The sequence below is a fragment of the Micropterus salmoides genome, unplaced genomic scaffold (assembly GCF_014851395.1).
Source record: "Micropterus salmoides isolate LMB-PRFRI ecotype aquatic unplaced genomic scaffold, ASM1485139v1 Ms_hic_scaffold_8, whole genome shotgun sequence".
NCBI classification, from domain to species: domain Eukaryota; kingdom Metazoa; phylum Chordata; class Actinopteri; order Centrarchiformes; family Centrarchidae; genus Micropterus; species Micropterus salmoides.
In genome coordinates this window covers 21,481,193-21,500,956 of record NW_024044570.1, presented here as the reverse complement: position 1 = coordinate 21,500,956, position 19,764 = coordinate 21,481,193, and the positions used below count along the sequence as shown (strand labels likewise).

At 39.9% G+C, this 19,764-nt stretch overlaps 1 protein-coding gene across 1 annotated transcript in view; it reads left to right on the top strand.

The window, feature by feature from the left end:
* shank3a (SH3 and multiple ankyrin repeat domains 3a) overlaps positions 1–19,764 on the top strand; it is a 222,883-nt gene that overhangs the window by 44,811 nt on the left and 158,308 nt on the right. Inside the window, 2 exon segments of the mRNA XM_038705701.1 lie at positions 9,767–9,991; positions 9,993–10,214. Of these exon segments, the coding sequence (XP_038561629.1) occupies positions 9,899–9,991; positions 9,993–10,214 (315 nt within the window). The 5' untranslated portion in view covers positions 9,767–9,898.

Here is a 19,764-nt window from a genome sequence, read left to right as displayed (position 1 = left end):
ACATCAGGCAACTGATGGAAGCCCTAGAAACATCGCAGGGTTTCAGGCATGTTAGGTTATGAATGTGGAGTTGATCATATTCATCACTCAGTAGAGAAACTTGTAGGAAGCATTCACCACCCTTAAATCCAGAGTTCAAATCTGTTCAGGGAGATGCCTCACACAACAAAAGAACATTTTAGGAATGACAGCACAGCGCCTACATCGAGATTTAAATGCTGCCAATACATCAGCCAGTACAGTGGAAGTCAAACATGGATCAATCAGCGTGAGACTGGTGGACTGTTGTATTCAGCAGTAGTTTTAGTATGACAAAGCTGTGCTAAAATAACACTGTAGTGTTGGCATGTTGAGTTTTAGCGTCGATATAGTTTCATTTGTTGCAACAATGTCACCTCCTAAGCACTCAAAAAGCCCTCTCATGCTTGTTTTCTACAATATCTACTCTGCAATAATAGAATGCAATATAGCAAATCATTATTTGTTAATTCACAAATGTTATCAAATAATTTAATGAAATCTGGTTCATTAATTCAGGATATGCAACTAAGACTTTTGCAGCAGGCAGCCTTATCTGGTTACAAAGTGCCCTTTAGTAATGTGTAGCTGTTATTATCTACCCTTTCCATTCTCTTCCCATTACTCACAGTGATGGGGATGGGTTGGAGCTGAAACACAGTGTTTCCTTCCAACCTTTATCGGTTTTATATCAGTGAAGATGACATGGAGGAAGAAAAGTGGAAAAAGGGGCTGCTGCAAAGACTGAATAATGCATCTGTAGAGACTTAAAAGTACTTGAGAATCCTGCAGCAAAGACCTCTCTCTAATGAGTGTTGTTTGTTTACATTTTTTATGTACAAGGCCACATCCATACATTTTTAGCTCAAATTTACCAAGTGAAAATTCGTATGCACGTGTTCAGCAGTGCTTTTCACATCCACACGTTTGCACTTGGCAAGTGCCCAGCTCATCAAGGGTTATCTGTTGCCCTTTAGGCAGCCCCACTGCAGGAGTTGAGGGTTAAAGCTGGGGTAGGCAATTTATTTCAGAAGCATTTCTAGTTATATTTGTTGAAATTCTCTTTACATCACAACAGCAGTTAATAAATGAAAATGCTCTGACACAAAAATGAAACAAAAAATCCGGTATCTGTGGCTGTCGCCGGACTGTTATAAGCACAGCCAATGAAATTATTGCCTGCCTGCCTGCCTGCCTTTGGGGAGGTCATTCAAATGTAGCATTGGCCCTTCATTTCATTTCCTTTTCCATTCAGATTTGTAGCATGAATTAGCAACTATTTTTTTTATTGATGTGTGTTTTTGTTTGGTACAGTCCCAGACAAGATTTTGTGTTCTTGCGAGATCAGGGGGTTGCCTAGCGACACATTAATCAGAGTGTGTTTTCCTCTGTATTTGCTCAGTCATTCAATATGTGCTCCTTTTTAACTGCCAAGACTAAACAAACTGTGCAAGTTGGTGGAAATAGTCAATATGTATGGGTTATCTATTATTTGTAGATTTCAATACTCCTGACACACACACACACACACGCACGCCACATTCAGATTTTTTGAGTGATGTTTCACTTTGCATGCCGTTCCAGATCAGAGCTCCAGTCTGATATGTCAATCTGCCACTGGACTGGATTTTGACCCACATACAGTATTTTTCTCTCACAGATGACAGATGCAGATCAATAGTCATAAAAGCTTAGGAGTAGATGCCTTAGTAAGGGCTTATATCCCTGGTTGGATCAAATGGGTTGATCTTTACGTGCTAATTAATAGTGTCTTACCATCAGTCTGTTCTTCATTTTTTCCCTATAATGAATTAGGAAAAACACTTTTCTTGTTTCCATCCTTCTCAATGTTAATTTCCCCTTATAATAACCACTGCGATTTCTTTCTTAATTTTGCATGGATAAGGGTGTATACAAGCATACACAAAGATAGAATGCTGTGGGGGTTTAAGGGTAGCAATGGAGTAAACAGTGTGAAATATTTATGACTGTATCAAGGGAGGATGCCAGGCCATAGCGTCACATTGTATTTGGAGGCAAATATTTTGAGTTGCGAAAGACACATCCATATAAACCTCCCTCCGTTACAATTCCATCATGAATATCAGTCATCAGTGGTCAGCAGTGTCTCACATGTCACAGATACAGTAAATGCTTATTGTGCATTAAGTTATTTAGCTGATTGTTGGCCATAATTTGTACTGTTACAAAATGTATATCACTTAAGCCAGGTAATTGTTTTCAGGCTCAGCAGATTGCAGAGTTTCTATGATGACTTTTTATTAAATAAATTTTTTTCACTATGACTACTTCAATGAATTTCCCCTTGCGGGATTAACACAGTATATCTTCTTCTTCAGGAATTCATCAAGATTACTCCACAGCCATGCTGTTGAATCAGCAACTTCATTCTCTGACAGGGTGTATATGAAAATAACAGGGAAGGGACATTCTGGTAGAAAGGGAAGTTACTTCCTTCACTAACTGCAATACCTACATGAACATTCAGATTAAAAAAGCTGTGGTATTGCCTTTTATCCAGCAGTACATATTGCACTTTCTCTGTGAAAGTGGAAATTCTATCTACAGTGTGTACCATTTTTTAAATAGAATTCATTAATATGGCATTAACCAAACATTATCTCACTGTCCATGAGCAAAAAATAAGAAAAAAGGTCTACCTTTTGGCAGTTTTGTATGATTAATTACTTGCTAATCCATCCTGATCTGTCCATCTAGTACACATTAATAACACATACATGAACATATGTAACACACCTATGTGGTGTATGATTGTGTATGATGCCTATAATCATATGCATCATGTAATGTATGATAGTAGTGTGTACCTCTTTTTCTTATGGTTGCTTTTGACAAAAGACACTTTGTTTGACAGTTTACATACTCCACTAATTAGATGTGTCTTTGCTTACATAAATCAGGAGACAATACATATCTCTACTCTTGTTTTGACTTTAAGGTAGCTTTTAGGATAGTAATATTTTTTTGTTATTTCAGCAGGGGAATGATCACCAAATCACAAACTGCTCTGCTGCGGTACTTCTTTGTATGGGTTGAGCTTTTCAAGTGTGTTGCACACACTTATTAGTGATGTCATAGCAAGGGTTTTGTCTTTGGTGGCTATTGGGAAGCACCTGCTATTACATTACACTTATTTATGGTAGAAATGCAGTGTGAATGCACCCTTAGATATTACTTTTCTATAACTTAAGCCATTAGGTCCACCTCAACATGTACGGTTGGCTCATTGCAGGAGGAGGTTTGCTGGCAGTTAGCCTAGCTGGAGGCTGCTGCGTGACAGCTTCTAATGGCCTTCTGAGATGTTTGATTGGGAAATGTGGTGATATCTAAATATTTAGCATCCAGCAGCCCTAGTCTGGGTAATGCTCTTAATTACAATCCCAATTCCCTTAATTTAGCCTTTTCATTTTTTCTTAACATTTCATATATATTCATGTTTAAACTAACATGGGTTATTTGATTTCACTGCTAAATAAAACACCTTCATATACTTAACTAATGCCACCTATACCTTGTAATATATTTAGAAAATGCTGATTGTGAATAGTTCCAAACCTCTGGTATTCCCATTTTTAGTAGTGTATACGAGTTACTTTGTTTTAAACATTGAATCAGTATAAGTCAATATATATATAGTAAGGAAAAGCGGAAGTTAGTTTCTTATTGTGTATGTCCAAATGGGGGAAAAAATGGGAATGAGAACAGGTTGAAACTGCATTAAGCATTGTGGCAGTATTGTGTGCTAAAAGGCACAGTGTAGCATATATTTGATAGCATTAAGTTCAGCCTCGCGCAGTGACATCCTTGACCTCGCCAACCTGCCTTTTAAGAGCTGTGGTGGTTTGTGGAGAGATAATGCAGTGCATCCCTACAAATATACTGTCGCCAGGTCTTAATTGGCTGGCAGGCTTTATGAAGTTCTCTCTGGAGAGCCCCATTGATTATTAATAGGGAGGCTGCATCAAAGAACCAACTGCCACTCCAGCAGCAACCCTAGAAAAAACAGAGATAAACATATAATGTACTTCCAGAACTTTCTGTGGTCATAGAGAGAGAATTCATAAACAGACAGATCGTGCAAGAAGGAATTGTGTAAGAACAAGAGGAAGCAGTAACAGGAAAGATAGGTGGAGAAAAATTAGTGAGGATGCTGGGTGGAATTGGATTTTTGTACACAAGATTTTATTCTTTCGAAAGTTTTTTTTCTTTTTTTTTCTGTATTCCTCTGCAAATATATTGTAGCCATAAAATGTACACCCAACTTGTGTTAGATCTTTGATGGACACCCTCTCTGATTATTATTTGTCAGAAGTCCTCAAGAATGTCTAGGACAACATTGTTTACCTCACACCTCAGTCTCATTTTGTCAGCTTTGTTTCTTACACTGTTTCTTGTTTCATTTTGCATATTAATAGAACTGTATGCATGTGTCTCTGTTGTTGTTTGTAACACAATGTGGTACCACAAAAGTGCGTTAAAATTGTCCCATCACCTCCAGTGATGCATTTCCAACACTCTATTTTCTGACAGAGCTTAGAAATAGCCATGTCCTCAGATGTACTCTTTGCAGTATAGGCAAAAATGAGATGCAAAAGGTTTTCCATAACATTTAAATGTTTCTCTCTGTCAGTATGTCACATTTCCTGGCCTGGCTGCAGGGGTGACGGATTGAAAAGCCATACTGAAGGAACTTGCCAAGCAGGATTTCTACTCTACCAACAAAATCAAAACAGATATTGATATTATAACTCATAAATGGCATACCATTATGATTACACTGCTGTGAGCCTAGGAATTTCACTGTAGTTCTCATGTATATCAGCTGTGTGTGTGTGTGTGTGTGTGTGTGTGTGTGTGTGTGTGTGTGTGAGAGAGAGAGAGAGCGAGAGAGAGAGAAAGAGAAGGAGGGGCACATCTGCTTGCTGTGTCAGCCCATGCGAACTGGATAGAGACAGTGGCTTTGGGATGTGGTGCAGCTACTGTACAGTATTGATTCCAAAAGCTTTTAGCGCATGGCCAATTTTCCATATGGGGCCTCAGCATGTGGCCCGGGGCTCTGGATGGGTCAGGCAGTGTTTTGTTTACAGTGAGTGGCTAATCTGGGTGAGCTGGCTGTGTATGCGTTTGTGTGAGAGAGAGAGAGGGAACCTACTGTAATAAACCATGTCTTTACTCGAACATATACAGACAAACACGCACAGAGGTTGATGATGCCTCCTTTCAGACGTTTCTGGTTTTAGGGTGTCAAAACATTTCCAATTAGATACAAATTCAAATTCAATTCCATGAATCGTGGTATCACATTTCTCACGCTGGTAGGACCTGTAGAACAGACAGGCAAAACCACATTGTCCCTTTTTGTTTGATGCTTCTCAGCCTTACCAATGAATTACCTTCATTCAAATTCACTAAGAGAGAGAGGGAGGTATCAAGGGAAGATGAAATGAATGAAAACGGGACAGAGAGATAAAGTGTGTGTGTGTGTGTGTGTGTGTGTGTGTGTGTGTGTGAATAAACGTGGCCCCGGGTGACTTCAGTTTGTGAGTGGCCATGACATTTGCTTTACCAGGTGTTGAGGAGCATGAAGCAGACTCTGATGGGGTCTGTGAACAGTTATCACATTTACTCCAGGCCATGGGCTATGTTGCTGGTTTGTCAAAGCTGGCTGTATGTAATGCTCTCCCTCCCTCTCTCTGACTCTCCCACTTTCCTTTTCACTTGTCACTCTGCTGCCCTCCCTTTTTCTTCCACGCTCCCTTTCTCCCTACTTTTTTCTTGGCCTGCTGACTGTCTCAGACACATCCTCTCTGACCATTTCTGCTTCATGCTTCCTCAGCCAACTGCTTACCTTTATCTTCCTCCCTACTTCTGCCCGATCCTCCTTTATTTCCTGTGTGGAAAAGAGGGGGGCAGGTAGGGCTGGCTAATGACTGGCAGAGGATTTCGGTTGTGTTTGTGAATGTTCTCATGGACAGCTGTATGGCAAGCACTGTTAAAATCTAGCGGATGTTTCAAATTCACGCATACATTGCACTGGATCCATGCACACGCTGCTCTGTATGGTCATGAATTATTCACTTTGTTTTTACTGGGCTGGAGAGCAAGAGATGGGGTGAGAGGGGATGGGGAGAAAGAGATCTGAGATCTGAAAGAGAGAAGAGTCAGTAACTGTTATCTGAGGCAGGGGAGCTAGCCTCCTTATAATTCTAGTCCACTCTCTTAATGTTCCCAAGCAATTGGAGTATTTGGACTGCAGTGTTACACCTATAGGTACACTTCTAGCTACCAAATGTTTTTAAGTTAGCCAAGTCTGGATCCAGGTATAAGATTTCATCATATTATACTATACACATTATTCGAGGTGGAGGGGATTTTTGTCACTTTGCAATTATAGGGAAATATAATAAATAATTATATTGAATTATTATTCAGTCCTAGATATGCAATGTAATTTTCTGGCCAGATTCAAGGTCCAACTATTCTATTAAGTGGTTGAACCAGTGCCAACTACTGAGCATATTCAATGCTGATTTCACAAGAATAGCATGGAATTAAACACGTGTGTGTGTGTGTGTGTGTGTGTGTGTGTGTGTATATATATATATATATTCCATATGAAAGTGTGTCTGTAAAGATTGCTCAGATAGTATACTGTACTAAACATAACATTGTAAGTAGGGCTGCAATGTACAATGTATCTCTTTTTTTAATCCAATTAAATGGTTCCAAATAGTCTTGGCATTTTACAATGGCCCAATGTGATGTTTTCAAATAGCTTCTTTTCTCTGACCCATGGTCCTCAAAGTATTCAATTTTCAAAGATTATCACAGAAAAAGCAATAAGTCCTCAAACTTTGGTGAAGCTAGAGCCAGTGAATGTTTGGTATTTTTGCTTGGAACAATAAACGATGATCAAAATTGTTGCAAATACATTTTCTGCCCCACTAATCCTGTTAAATAAGTTGACCAATCATTTCAGCTCTAGTTGTAAAGTAACACACTCATACATATCCCAGAGATGTGTTCATTTGATCTTTTAATTTCAGATCTGACAGAATATACTGTAAAAATCTGTGAACTGCACTGGCGAAAATCAAGCTGGAAAGCGGTTTAATCAAGTTAAATAAAAGTAGTGTGCTACTTATAAACTCCAAATGCTTTGTTCCCTGTCTTTTTCTCTTGCCATTTGTCCAGCCAGATAACTTGTTCCCTGTATCTATGTAAATCTCTTCAAGTGCTGTTGCCCACATAGTTTATCTTTGTATGATGCAAGTAGGATGAAATCCCTCCCTGGCCCTGCCTCAGCTATCTAGGGGAATCATTATTGCTTATTGGCAAGCCATCTTAGGTCCCTTTGCCACATTCCCAGAGCTTAATCCTTCTAATTGTGTGATCTGTTGTTATTTATTATGCAGTAAATGATTCTAGATATTAGTCATTCTGAAAAATTACCTCAAATGTGTTGCATTCTGGCTACTGATATTAACAAATACACAACACAAAAGTAGTGGTAGTAGTATGTTTTTTTTATTTAACCTTCAGGAAGTCCCTTGAGATTGAAACTATTAACTAAATGTTTTGTTATTTGTTGGGAGATGTTGGTTGTCAATTGTGTCAGTTTCATAGTACATGGAGGCCAGTATTGTAAGGCCACAGAATTGCTTTATAAAATGTGAATATTGAGCTACACTACTAGGTCTGTGTAAGAGTTATCAATTTTCCTTGCCCTAAAGACCGGGCAGGACGAAGTCATATACAGGTAGAGTGATCTGCTAAATCCTCTAATGTATTAGGGCTACTTGCCATGCTCTTTCTCCAGTGCTAATGGGATTACATACTGTAGAGTGTCCAGGAGTGGCAGAGCACTCAGATGCAAGCCTCTGTAGTGCAGGGAAATACACACAGTGCACCTTCTGCTAGTGTAACATGCAGCCTACTGTACAAAAAGAAAATGTGTGACTTCAAAGTCAACTTTTTCTTTCAACCATGTGATGGGGTTTCATTTTGTGAGCCAAATATATTCACTAATAACTTGTATTTACCTCATGCTTCCAAATTAGCACAGTTTTAGCCTTTTTTTTTTGGCTAAAAGGATCATTACAGGAAATCCAAGAAGACACACTGAAACTTTACAAGAGGAAGTTAACTTGATTACTTAGTTAATCTAATCTGTTAATTGCATGTTGCAAAAGCAACTATACATTTAGTGTGTTAGTGCAGCTTCCATGTCTTCTCTTGGCCATCTTTTACAATACAGTTCAGAAGGCCGATGATTGGAAGAGTGTATGTGATGTTGGCCTTTAATCTTGCTCTCTCCACTAACCTGCCACTTTAGTACATTTACCTTAAGTATATAAAATAAAAAAATATCTATGTGAATTGTGCTACCAAAGAGTACTTTCTCTTCATAAATCATCTGTGCAGAAGACACAGTGTAGAAGAATGTTGATGTGTTGATATGTGTAAATATTTCTGCAGCCTGTTTTTATTGTAGGAGTCCTGTGTATGTATATATGTGTGCGCATTAGCATGTGTGTGTGTGTGTGTGTCAGCTCAAATGCCAAAATTATCTTGTGTAACAGTAGCTTCAGAGCTTTCATTGCTTGTATTCTCCCTGAAGCACTTGCGTAAATTCCACCCAATGAAAAAATGCTGTCTTGGGGCTGTCGGGTCTGCTTGAATGATGATGGCACTGAGAACACAATGGAGCAGCATGGAACACTGACATAAGATCACAATTAATAATTAACTGACCTGCCACAAATGTTTCATCGCACATTTCCCTTGCATGAAAAGCTCACTTGGGTCTTATGCACCACACAAAGGTTATGTACTAACCTCCTCTTATGAGCATTTTCGCTGTTATCTTGAGTTCTGAGTTCAATTGAATATGACAGCAAGAACTGAAGAAGCCAATACCTTAAGCGTGTTGGTTGGTCAGCGTAAAAACAACACGTTTCTTCACAAAACACGACAGTCACAGACTATGAAATCGCTTTCAGATTCAGCGCATTTAGATTGAAAATCAAGGTGAAACAACATTATTTGTTTAGCCCTTAATCACAGTCCCAGTCTCAGGACTTGCATGAGAAAACAGTAAATGGAAACAGCACCCCCTATGAGAATGACCCTTCTTTTATGGTTATGTGTCCCTGTGTTTACCAGGGAGCCATTTGATCAGCAACACCCCCCACAGATAAAGTGAAGCATGAAGGCCAAAGCCTGCCCAACATTGATCTGAACAAACACCCCCCCCCACCCCCCGTCCACATGTCACCACAGTGTCACAGAAAGAGCAACAGTGTGTGACAGAAACAATGTAACAATGTCACACTATGACCATTGTAACATCAACATGTGTAGAGTTAATTTTGATGTGCTAGTGGAGATTGAGCAATCCCCTCCCTCCATTCTGCTTGTTGTCTTCTGTTTTTGTTTTATCTATTTTGTTCCATTTAAAGAGTAGATGTGCTTCGTTTTTTACTAATTGCATTCGGATATAAATTTTATGAATGTAATTCTTTAAATATCTGCATCTCTTCTTAGTTTAATGTATCTATATTTAAGTTCCCCAGGTACTGATCTTCTGTCTTTGTTTTTACCCATCATCTCTCTGTAATCTCTTATTACCCCCTCCTTTTTGCCCATTCCCTCTCTGCCACCCTTCTTCCCTGCCTCTCTCCCCTCCCTCTTTTTCCTTTCCCAGGCGAGTGATGCACAGTGCAAGCGGTGTGTGTGTGTAGTGTGAGCGAGAGCCATCGGTGTGTGTGTGTGTGTGTGCTTGTGTGTGTGTGTCTGGAGAGAGAGAGAGACATAGAACGAGCCCCTAACACGGAGCATGCCTCTGCGTCCGGCAGCCGGCAAACATGAGCCACCCAGCCCTCCACAGCAGGACCAGCAGCAGCAGCGGCACACTCACACACACTCACACACACACACACACACACCCTTACACACACGCAGCAAACGGCAGCCAGGGGGCCAGCACTGACAGCGGCAGCTCCCGGGAAGAGGACAGCGGCGTTCCCATTCCTGCCGGTGTTCCGGCTTTCCGTCCCGGTGCAGAGCGGAGCCACAGTGCAAGAGCACCCATGGAGGAGCCGACAGGCAACACCGTGGTCATCCGCATTGGAATCCCAGACCTTCAACAGACGGTAAGAGCTTGTTCTGTAGCCACTGCTGGAGAGAGGATAAAAGGGAAAAAGGGAAGCTGCCTCTCCCCCTTCCTCTCTGATTCAGTGCTTTCTACCTCTCTTCTGTCTGCTTTGTGGATTCTGCTTTATTTCTTTAGTTCTATCTTTTTTATCTTGCTCTTCTCCCTTCGTTCTTTATCCCATTTGTCCTTTTTCTCTTCTCCCTCTCTTTTTTGGTATGCACGCTTAGTGGCTGTATTTGGCTGTATGTGGCTTCTGTGGGTTCCACTCCCCCTCGCCTATTCCACAGATGTCTCGCTAATAAATCTACCTCTTCATTAACTGGGCTTCAGCTGACTTTGACAACTGGCCACTTAGGGTGAGAGCGGGAGAGGGAGGGAGGAAGGAGAGAGGATAGAAAAGGCATAAGAGAAGGCTATGAAAGGCATTGTAAATCCACAGGAAGACACAAAGTAAAGAATCAAGATACAGTAGTTATACCTGAACTTTACCTCAGCCTCTGTCTCTCTGTCTCTGTTGTTGCTTTGTGCCCAGACAGAATAAGAGATCCAATCCTACGTTCTTCTTAACAAAATCTTTATGGAGGAGTTTTCCTGAAGATGTAGTCTGTGTTTGTGCTATATTGCAGCCACTGAATAAACGCAGAACCATTAGACTGTGACAGTGATCTTTTAACTTCCCTTTTATTTTCCCATTTTACAGTATGCACTGTCCCTCTCTTAACAAAATCCCTGCGAGCATACTCAGGTGTGTTTGTTGTCAGGTGTGATTGCTGCAGAAGGTGATATGGAACAGGGCAAATGTCCTGATCCTAAAAAAGTTCATTTCATTAGTTTTTCCAGCTTTAATTCATACGAATTCAACAAATGTTATTCTGTCATGTTTGAGCAGATGTTTGGGCAATAAAACCACAGCCATTCTTAATGAATTGTTCTAGTAATGATTCTTTTAGCTGTTTTAAAGTAAGGACTTTATTTACCGTGAACTAAGGACGACAATACTCCCATTAAATGTCCCTTACAAGTCACGGGCTACAATGATCTTGAACAGAAAGTGATTGCGTTTATGTGCAGTTCCAGGCAGAGAAGAAGAAACATTTTACCCTTTATTGGCTATCGAAAGAAATTAAGTGTCATCAGCTCAACATCTCATCTCTAACCACATGCTCTCTCATGTGTCTGCGCTCTCACTTCTTGTCAATAGCATGTATAAGATTACATTATTGGAGAGGTATCATGTGATGTTTTCTATGTAACACAGCATTAAGCTTTTATCACTGATGTGCCTGTTTCAACACTTCTCTACTCACACATACTCTTATACGGATTTTACTTTTACAGCCAGTCACTGCATACTAGTGCTCAGACCTTTTTGATTCTTTCTCCAGACATTGATGGCAAAGGCAAGAGGCTGTTTTTTGTGCTTGTTATTGTTGATTACCTCATTGTTTTTGGCTACTTGGCTGAAATAACCCATTGAATCTGAGTGAGTCTCCGGCACTGCATGCTAGGAATAAAGACAGGAAGTAAAAGGAGAGCAGTTGAAAAGAAAGCAGAGTATTCCCCAAAGGTGCTGCAGAATCGCCGTCTGTGAACAAAAACGATTTTCAATCGAGCTCAAATATTCGCTCACACAAACACATACTCACACACACATTCAATTACACACATACATATCATATAGACACACGCAAAGATCTTTGCAAGAACACACAGAGGGTGGCAGAGTTGTATGTGGAAAGACAAACAGAAAGAGAGTCTGAAAGTATGACAGACAATCATACAGGCAGATGACAGATGGCCAGACTCTGACAGTCTGAATCTTTAATAGAGCAGTCAAAAGTAACGTGTGTACTCTGAGTGAGCAGGAGATTACACTAGAATAGTCCGCCTGAAGTAGGATTACACACCTCCTGCTGTGTTTCAAGCCTGGATCAGGAGAATGAAGCACCATGCAACGATCCAGGCAACACTTTCCTTTTCAGCAGGAGAGAAGGGAGGAGCGAGGCCTCACATGGGAGGAGCATGATCTCCAGTCTAAAATTTGTTAATGTCACAATTCCTTTTTCATTGAATTCTTGGATACAAGATATTTTCAGTGGAATTTAAGATATCAATTTAATGGAGATCTTAAAGATGAAACCCACTTTGTGTTAAGTGTATTCTTCTTAGTGTGGTGTTGAAGTGGAATAAACAGTGGTGCTGGAAATGCCAATTGCTGCTAAGTGTTGAGAAAAGTTGGACTTGGAAATTTGACGGAAAGTTTTGACGGTCGTACATTTTGTCAGTTCTACTTTGTTAAGGCAAGGCAAGGAAAGTTTTTTTGTATAGCACATTTCAACCACAAGGCAATTCAAAGTGCTTTACATAAAACATAAAAGCAACATAGGGCAATACAAAAAAATACATTTAAATACAATTTAAAAAATGACACAACAAGATCAAACAGCAGAGTAAAAATTAAAGTGCAGTGTAAGATATTAATCAAAAGCCTCAAATTTGATTTAATAAAAGGCACCAGCAAAAAGAAAAGACTTCCCGTGAGTATGCATACCCGAAATTAAATATTTTGAAATGGGACCTGGGGATCTGCCTTGTAATCTGTGAGTTCATTACAAAAAGTTTTCAGTGTCCAGTTCTTGTTGCGACTTTAACTAAGTATTGTGTCTTGGCAGTGGGAGACTTGCATTAACAGTTGATACCACCATTTGTTCAGTCAGCCTGTTTTTTTTCTGGATCACTGGTATTATTTGTCGTTCATCATCCAGCTCAACCAAAACTCTATTTCTATGATTGGAGCAAAAATAGACAGCTTCCCAATACTCCTAATGGGTGTCATTCATCTCTCAACAGGGGAGAGGGAAACACTGACATGAATGGTCTGCCCCCTTACCTGCATTCATCCTGATTCTCCATTTTGTTTCTTTTGTTGCCTCTTTTAGTGCATTCTTTGTCTTTATTCATTCACAGAAGGTGAATGGAAAACAATTTCCCATCCAGGCCAGCATGTGTCCTTCTCAAGTCTGGATTCTCTACCATAGACTTATGAGTCTAAGGATTCTGTGCAGTATGTTTACTGGTTGTAGAACAATTTGTTTGGTGGTGAAAGTCCCATATCTGAGCTCTGTTATTCTTAGCCACCCTTTCGGTGATATGTGTTGATTGTCCAGCCCTTACTAGGGACAAATTGTCCTGTGTTTGTGTCTTGCATTTGGTTGTGTGATGTTGTTCCTGCTTGTATCTTACACCCTTATATTATGTGCAGAACTTTATCAGTGTCATGTTTACATAGTCTGCAACTAATGGTCTTGTCTATTGTGGTTCTGCTTACCTTGTTTTGAATGTCAACTTGTGTCCTGGTGCTGTCCTTTAGTCTGACCATTTGTAACCATTGCTAGGATTTTTGGTTATTTGCCACATCTTCTGTCTGCCCATGTTCCCGTGTAGGGGATTGGCTTTCCAAGGTATCTCCTCTACCCACTATGCAAACATTCTTCCTCTCTGCTGCTGTTTCGAGATATTCTTTGAGCAGTTTATCTGGAGGAGACATTTTACTGATGTACTCACCTCTGTATGCCAGAATGTGGATACAATTATCTGCGTATTGTGATTAATGTTGATGTTTTACTGACCTTCATGCCATCAACTACCCAGCTATTCTTAGAGTGTGAGAGTGCGAAAGACTAAACATAATTAAAACTTATCTGCATTTGGTACTTGGTACACAAATACCACAGAAGCAGCTGGGTTGCAACAATAACAATGAGCCATGAACCATAACATAACGTTTAGCAGGCTCTTTCCTTCTACCACACAGGTAGACCATACTACTACTACTACTAATACTGACCCTGTTTGGTCTAAAGATTGATTGTTTGGTTGATATACAAGTGCACAACCAAGATTTCAACCACAGTGTGTGAAACTGCTCTCGTTTGATTAAATTAATTGTGTATAGGAAGGGTATGAAATTGGCGGGTGGCCATTGGCCACTTTCGCAGGGAAAATCCACAATGGAAAGACACATGTAGTAAAGTTAGCGTATTGTGGCAATCCGGGGAAGCGCCTGCGTCACACACTAGGCAGCTCAGGGAACATCTATGGTGGCATTTCAAACCAAGCTCACTGGTGGAAGAGGCCCAGTTTGTCCTGAGTGACAGCCAGTGCACTGCTTGCCAGCAGCACCAGCTGGACTATGGAAGGTAACTCCGGTGCCAATTTTTGTATTGAAACTCAAACTGAGTATTTTTGTTTGCTTGCTGGGATCCAAAAGAGGAGGTTTTGGATGAGATATGGACTCTTGTGGAAATTTGAACCTAGATAAAGACCCATTCATTGGTGGTTGAACTGTGGGTTTTGTGTTGAGCACTGACTAAACTTTGTGTTTCTTGTCGTCCGTATGTAGCTTTTGAAATACCTGGTTGTTAAGTAAGGTGGAGTGATTGTCATGTGCTGAAAGACATGGGTCCTTTGTGCATCCAAACATGTATGTAATGTTTTTGTGTAAATGTATTGAACAATGAATTACAACATTATTTACATTAAATGATCCTTCATTGCATACATTTCAGAAGTGGCCTATACAATTTCTGAGTGGTAAATCTGCCTGCCACAGTGCCACAGAGAAAAAAGTCAATTTCAGATAGTGTGTATGGGATTGTAACTGTAAAAAATTAAATGTTCTCTTCAAATCTTAAAAAGCAAAAACCTTTATATTTTGTGTTTCGGATTCTTCTTTAGTGCTTCTCTAGCAATAACACAATACATGAAAGTGTCTGTCATATAAAATATATTCTACATCATTATGTAGTACAGTACATAATGGTCAATTGAGAATTAAATGAATTGAATACCTGACAAATCAAGCCAATTCATCACATAGATGCAAAAAAAAAGTGTCAATATTGCAATAGAACAGCCCTGGTCATGTATGCACAAAGTGCCCGTAATGGCTTATAACCACCAGAGATAAATCTCTGCAGTTGACAAATCTATAATCTCATTGGGGTATGTTGCCATATCGTCCACTCTCTATCAAACAATGTAGGCAGACTGTAATCTGATGAGACCTAAAACATGACACACTGATACTTGGGTAGCATGGGTTGTTAATTTGATGGTCAGCAATCTAAACTGTACTTGATTGTTCAAGGAAGGAATTGTTATTATTAAACCACCGTTTTTATTGCATAGCTTGTAAACAGTGCTTTTAAGCAATCTTCTTTTCAACCAAAAACCTCCTTGGCTGTGGACAGCCCTAGTCACCATCAAGTGTTACTAAAAGAAACAGTTGTGAATCAGCACAGGCCCTCATGCTATCCAATTCTTCATGTGCCTGTTATTGGATGTCAGCTGCTATGATGGTGACTGGTTCCTGCTCTGGGATAATGTAGTGGTCTGCTGTCAGATCTGTTACCCACTGAGCATCAGTAGTATGTGATGATTGTTTCTCCCAAATGCTCTTCCTGTAGTCTTCAGTTTCAGCTCTTGGTGGGTCTGCTCTTGCTATATTTCTGCATTGCAGCTGGTATTGCACAGTTTTTAAAGATCAGATAATTTATCGTTTTGGCCTGTGCTTCTGCAAGTTTCTTTAGTCTGGTTGCCAGCATTGTGAACCTTTGTTTAGCAGTCTCCATGGTCTCAGTTATGGATATCCCATTGCATTTCTTCAGTAGCAAAGAACTGTTCTTGATTGTTACACCTTTTATGCTGTGTTTCCACTGCATGGTATGGGTCCACTTGACTCTACTCGCTTTTGGTACCAGTACTTTTTTTCTACTTAACAAAAGTTGACATACCCCCTCAGTGTAAGCGGGCGACACTGCATGAAATTGCCTGGCATCATCTTCAATGCAACAACGCAAAAACCCCTTTCACTTCTTCGGCAGTTGGGAAGCAACACATGCGAGCTTTACTTAGGTCTTTACATGCTTCAGCTTTTATTCACTGACAAACTGTAAACATGCACTTTACATTTACAACTGCAATGACACCTTCACTGTAACCTATTTCCTCTGCTCCGCTAACATCCACAGTCACTCTCTTGCTCTCTCTCACTCACTTAACCACCACACTCACTATGCCACAGAGGATATCGAAGCAATGGTGTTCTTGATACATCTGCACTTTGCTGTTAATGGTAGCTTGGCTATTTAAAAATGCCAGGTTTGTGCAGGATGTCTAGGATGTCTAGTGTTGCGTGAGTGATGATTCTTTCCTCCAATCAGTGGTTCGCGTGTTTTCAAGTCAGGTTTTAGTATCGGCTCAGCTCGACCGAGGTGATACCAAAAAAAAGTAATTTCCACAACAGGAAACCAAAAAAAGAGTGAGTCGAGCAAAACACTACCATAAATTGGAAATGTGGCTTTAGTTTTCCAAGGAGGAAGCTAGTTATATCTTGCCTTCCGGATCACTGATCAACCTTGTTGGCTGACCAACAAATTGTATTGGGTAGTTATAGTGGTAATCTCCTCAATAATCCTCTCACTTTCCAGTTGTGGAAACAGTTTTTAACCCCATTTTAGAATGTTCAGTCATTAATGTTGAGTTTGAATAGATTAAGTATGGAGATGATATCCCCTTGCTGGGCTTTCTGTCACAGTAGCATTCCAGTAGATGTTGGTTTTCTCCTGTTGTCTAAGAATCAGTTTTTTAGTAACTTCTTATATCTGTCTTAGTAACTTCTTATGACTGTCCTGGTTCTCCAACATCTGATGTGGACCATGTGTGTTTATTAATAGGTCAGGACCTTGTTCCTATATATGTATATGTATGTTTGTATCTATGTATATATTATTTTCCTCTTTCCCACTGTTTCATGCCTCTTTATGTCTCACTTTGATTAATTTCTTTATATCCCTTTATTTTTGTCTCTTTCTCTCTGCTTCCTCTCTCTCTCTCTTGCATCCCTTTCCGCTGTCTTTCATCCACACTTCATGTCTTCCTCTCTGCGACTGACTTGAGTCTTACACACAACAGTGCTTTGACAGTTCCTCCGAATACATTCACTTTTACACATACACACAGATTGGCATAAGCAATGTTGAATCAGTGATGGGTGGGCATCTCTCTGGAATGTCTCCATGTTGCTATTTTTAGCTTCATTCACGGTGGCAGCGGGGGCATAAGACATGTCTAGCATATTCTTACCTCCATTTGCCCAAACACCTATAAAGGGAGAGCACTGGAGAGAGATATGACCCAGCGTTACAACCCTTCCTCTTATTCACATCTCACTTTCCATTCATCACTCTTCCTTCCTATCTCCCTTTCCATCTGTCCATCAGGTCCTACCTAAATAGCGATAAAGCAGAGAGGGGGAAGAGGGTGGAAACAAGATTAGTAATTAATTTTCTGGCACATCTGAGGGCAAGGTAGGCAAAGCATGTGTGTGTATTGAGAACAGCTATGCCAAGCCACCACTGTATTTTATCCCACACTTTCCCATCTCAATACCCCATCTCAATTCCTAAGTCACATATTCTTTAGTGCAGTCTTACACTGGGGGAAAAGCAAAAAAAACTTTGTGATAGTGATGTAAAAAGGGAATAAATATTGGTCGGACAGTGCATTTGGATACTAATAAATTGAATCATAAGACAATTAATGTTCACTCGAGGATAGCCAATTCTCAACTCTGTAATTAGTTTATTGATCCGCTCTTCTGTTTTGGTTAACTCTATTACATAGCTTCTTCTTTTTTATCTTTCCCTTTCCCTGTTCCCATCTCCTATGTTGTTTTTCTGTCTTTGTTTTCCTCCATCTCTTTCTTTCGGAGTCTAGTCTGAGAGAAGCCTGGGAATAGATGGAAACATTAATATTAGCCCAATCAGACTGAGCTTTTGTTACATGTCCGGGCTGGATATTCTTTGTGTTTGTGTTGGAGGAACACCTCTCACCTTTGTAATATTATCTCTATAACCAGAAAGGAGGAGACACAAGATTTTAATATGTGTGGCCTCCACCAAGAGATGAAATCATCCAATTAAGTGATATTTGATTTGATTTGAGATTTAAGCTGTCTGACTATTCAGTTGAACTGAAATTGTATGTACAGTGGCAAGCGCTCTTGAATAGCCTTTGAACACAATCTTTGCACTCACAACAGTAATACTATACTCTCTGTCTTGCTGCCAATGGGAAAAGGAGACCCCCTGGCAATTTGTACGCTTCCAATCCGCTAAACTACAATAGTTATATGCTACATTCCCCTTAACAACAGGGGAGATCAGTCTCTACTGTTGTTATTACTGTATTAGCGGAAGCTCAAAGCTACAAAGGTAGAATGTCTTTGCTTTTCACTCTCTTTCTTAACAGAGCCAACTATAATAATATTCAGAACTTAATTGCTTTTGGTTGAAGCTACAACCCTACAGCAAGCTTTGCAAAGAACCTGATTACTTCTATTAGTCATCATTTGGTTTTAAATTATGGTGAGCCTGCCATATTTAGGATCTCATCCAAGTTCATGTTCTGACTCGGGAAGAAGGTTCTCCTCTCCAAGGGTGGGTCCGCACGTCATTTGAGCATAGTGATGTCACAGAGATGATATACATTACGTTTGCATTCCCAATGGAGCTGCCTTTCTCTTCTATCTTAACTTGATTTGGCCACATGGATGTACATTGTGCACTAAGAGGTTGTAATTAGTCATGCGTTATGTAAAAGCTTGATAAGCCACACTAGAACTATTACTGTTACTTAATTTGCATAATTTTAAATTGTGGAAGTATAGCAATATTTGTAAATATGTACAATAAATAATTTAAAAAAATAGAATAAAGTATTATGGCATTCCAATATATCATATAATTCATAAATTGCTAAAAAGTTGATTCTTTCCTTACTGATGCCAGATGGTGTTACACCCATCTGAGAAGTCGCCCCTGGAAACACTGTCTATCACGGACTAGCTTCAACCAATCAGATCAAAGAACTATAAACAGTCGCTTCTCACTGTCATCATACCTAAACCACACCGAAGCTGCCAGTAGGTCCTCATAGGACAATGATTGGTCTGAACCACTTTGGTTGGGCAACAAGCGCAATCTCTGTGTGTGCGCATGTTTAGACATGTGTATCTATACTCTATGTTGTTTGTGTGTCTGTTACTTTATGAGTGTTCATATCTCCCTGGTGACTGATGTTAACTATTGATCTTCTTGGCATATTCAGTCTCGCCTGTCAACAGTAATGGAGAAGATGACTTTAATCGATATTTGTTGTGTGTGCTACTGTGTGTCTATGCCTGTTTATGCATGCGTAAAAACACATAGTCAATGAGTGAGGCAGATGGGAAGTAGTGGAAAGAGAGGACTTGCCCTTATATTCTGACAAATGTTAAATAAATTTAATCAAGCTTTGTGTTTATTTGCGTGACACTGTCTGCAAATATTAGTGCATGGGAGTATGCACTATATGTGTGTCATATGCTTCTTCTAGCTTCAGTAACATTTTTCTTATGACTGCAACTCACAACTGGAGTCAGTCTTGTAGTGAATCTGTAGAAGCAGCAGAAGAGTGGCTCATCACTCTCACCTCTACTTTTTGTT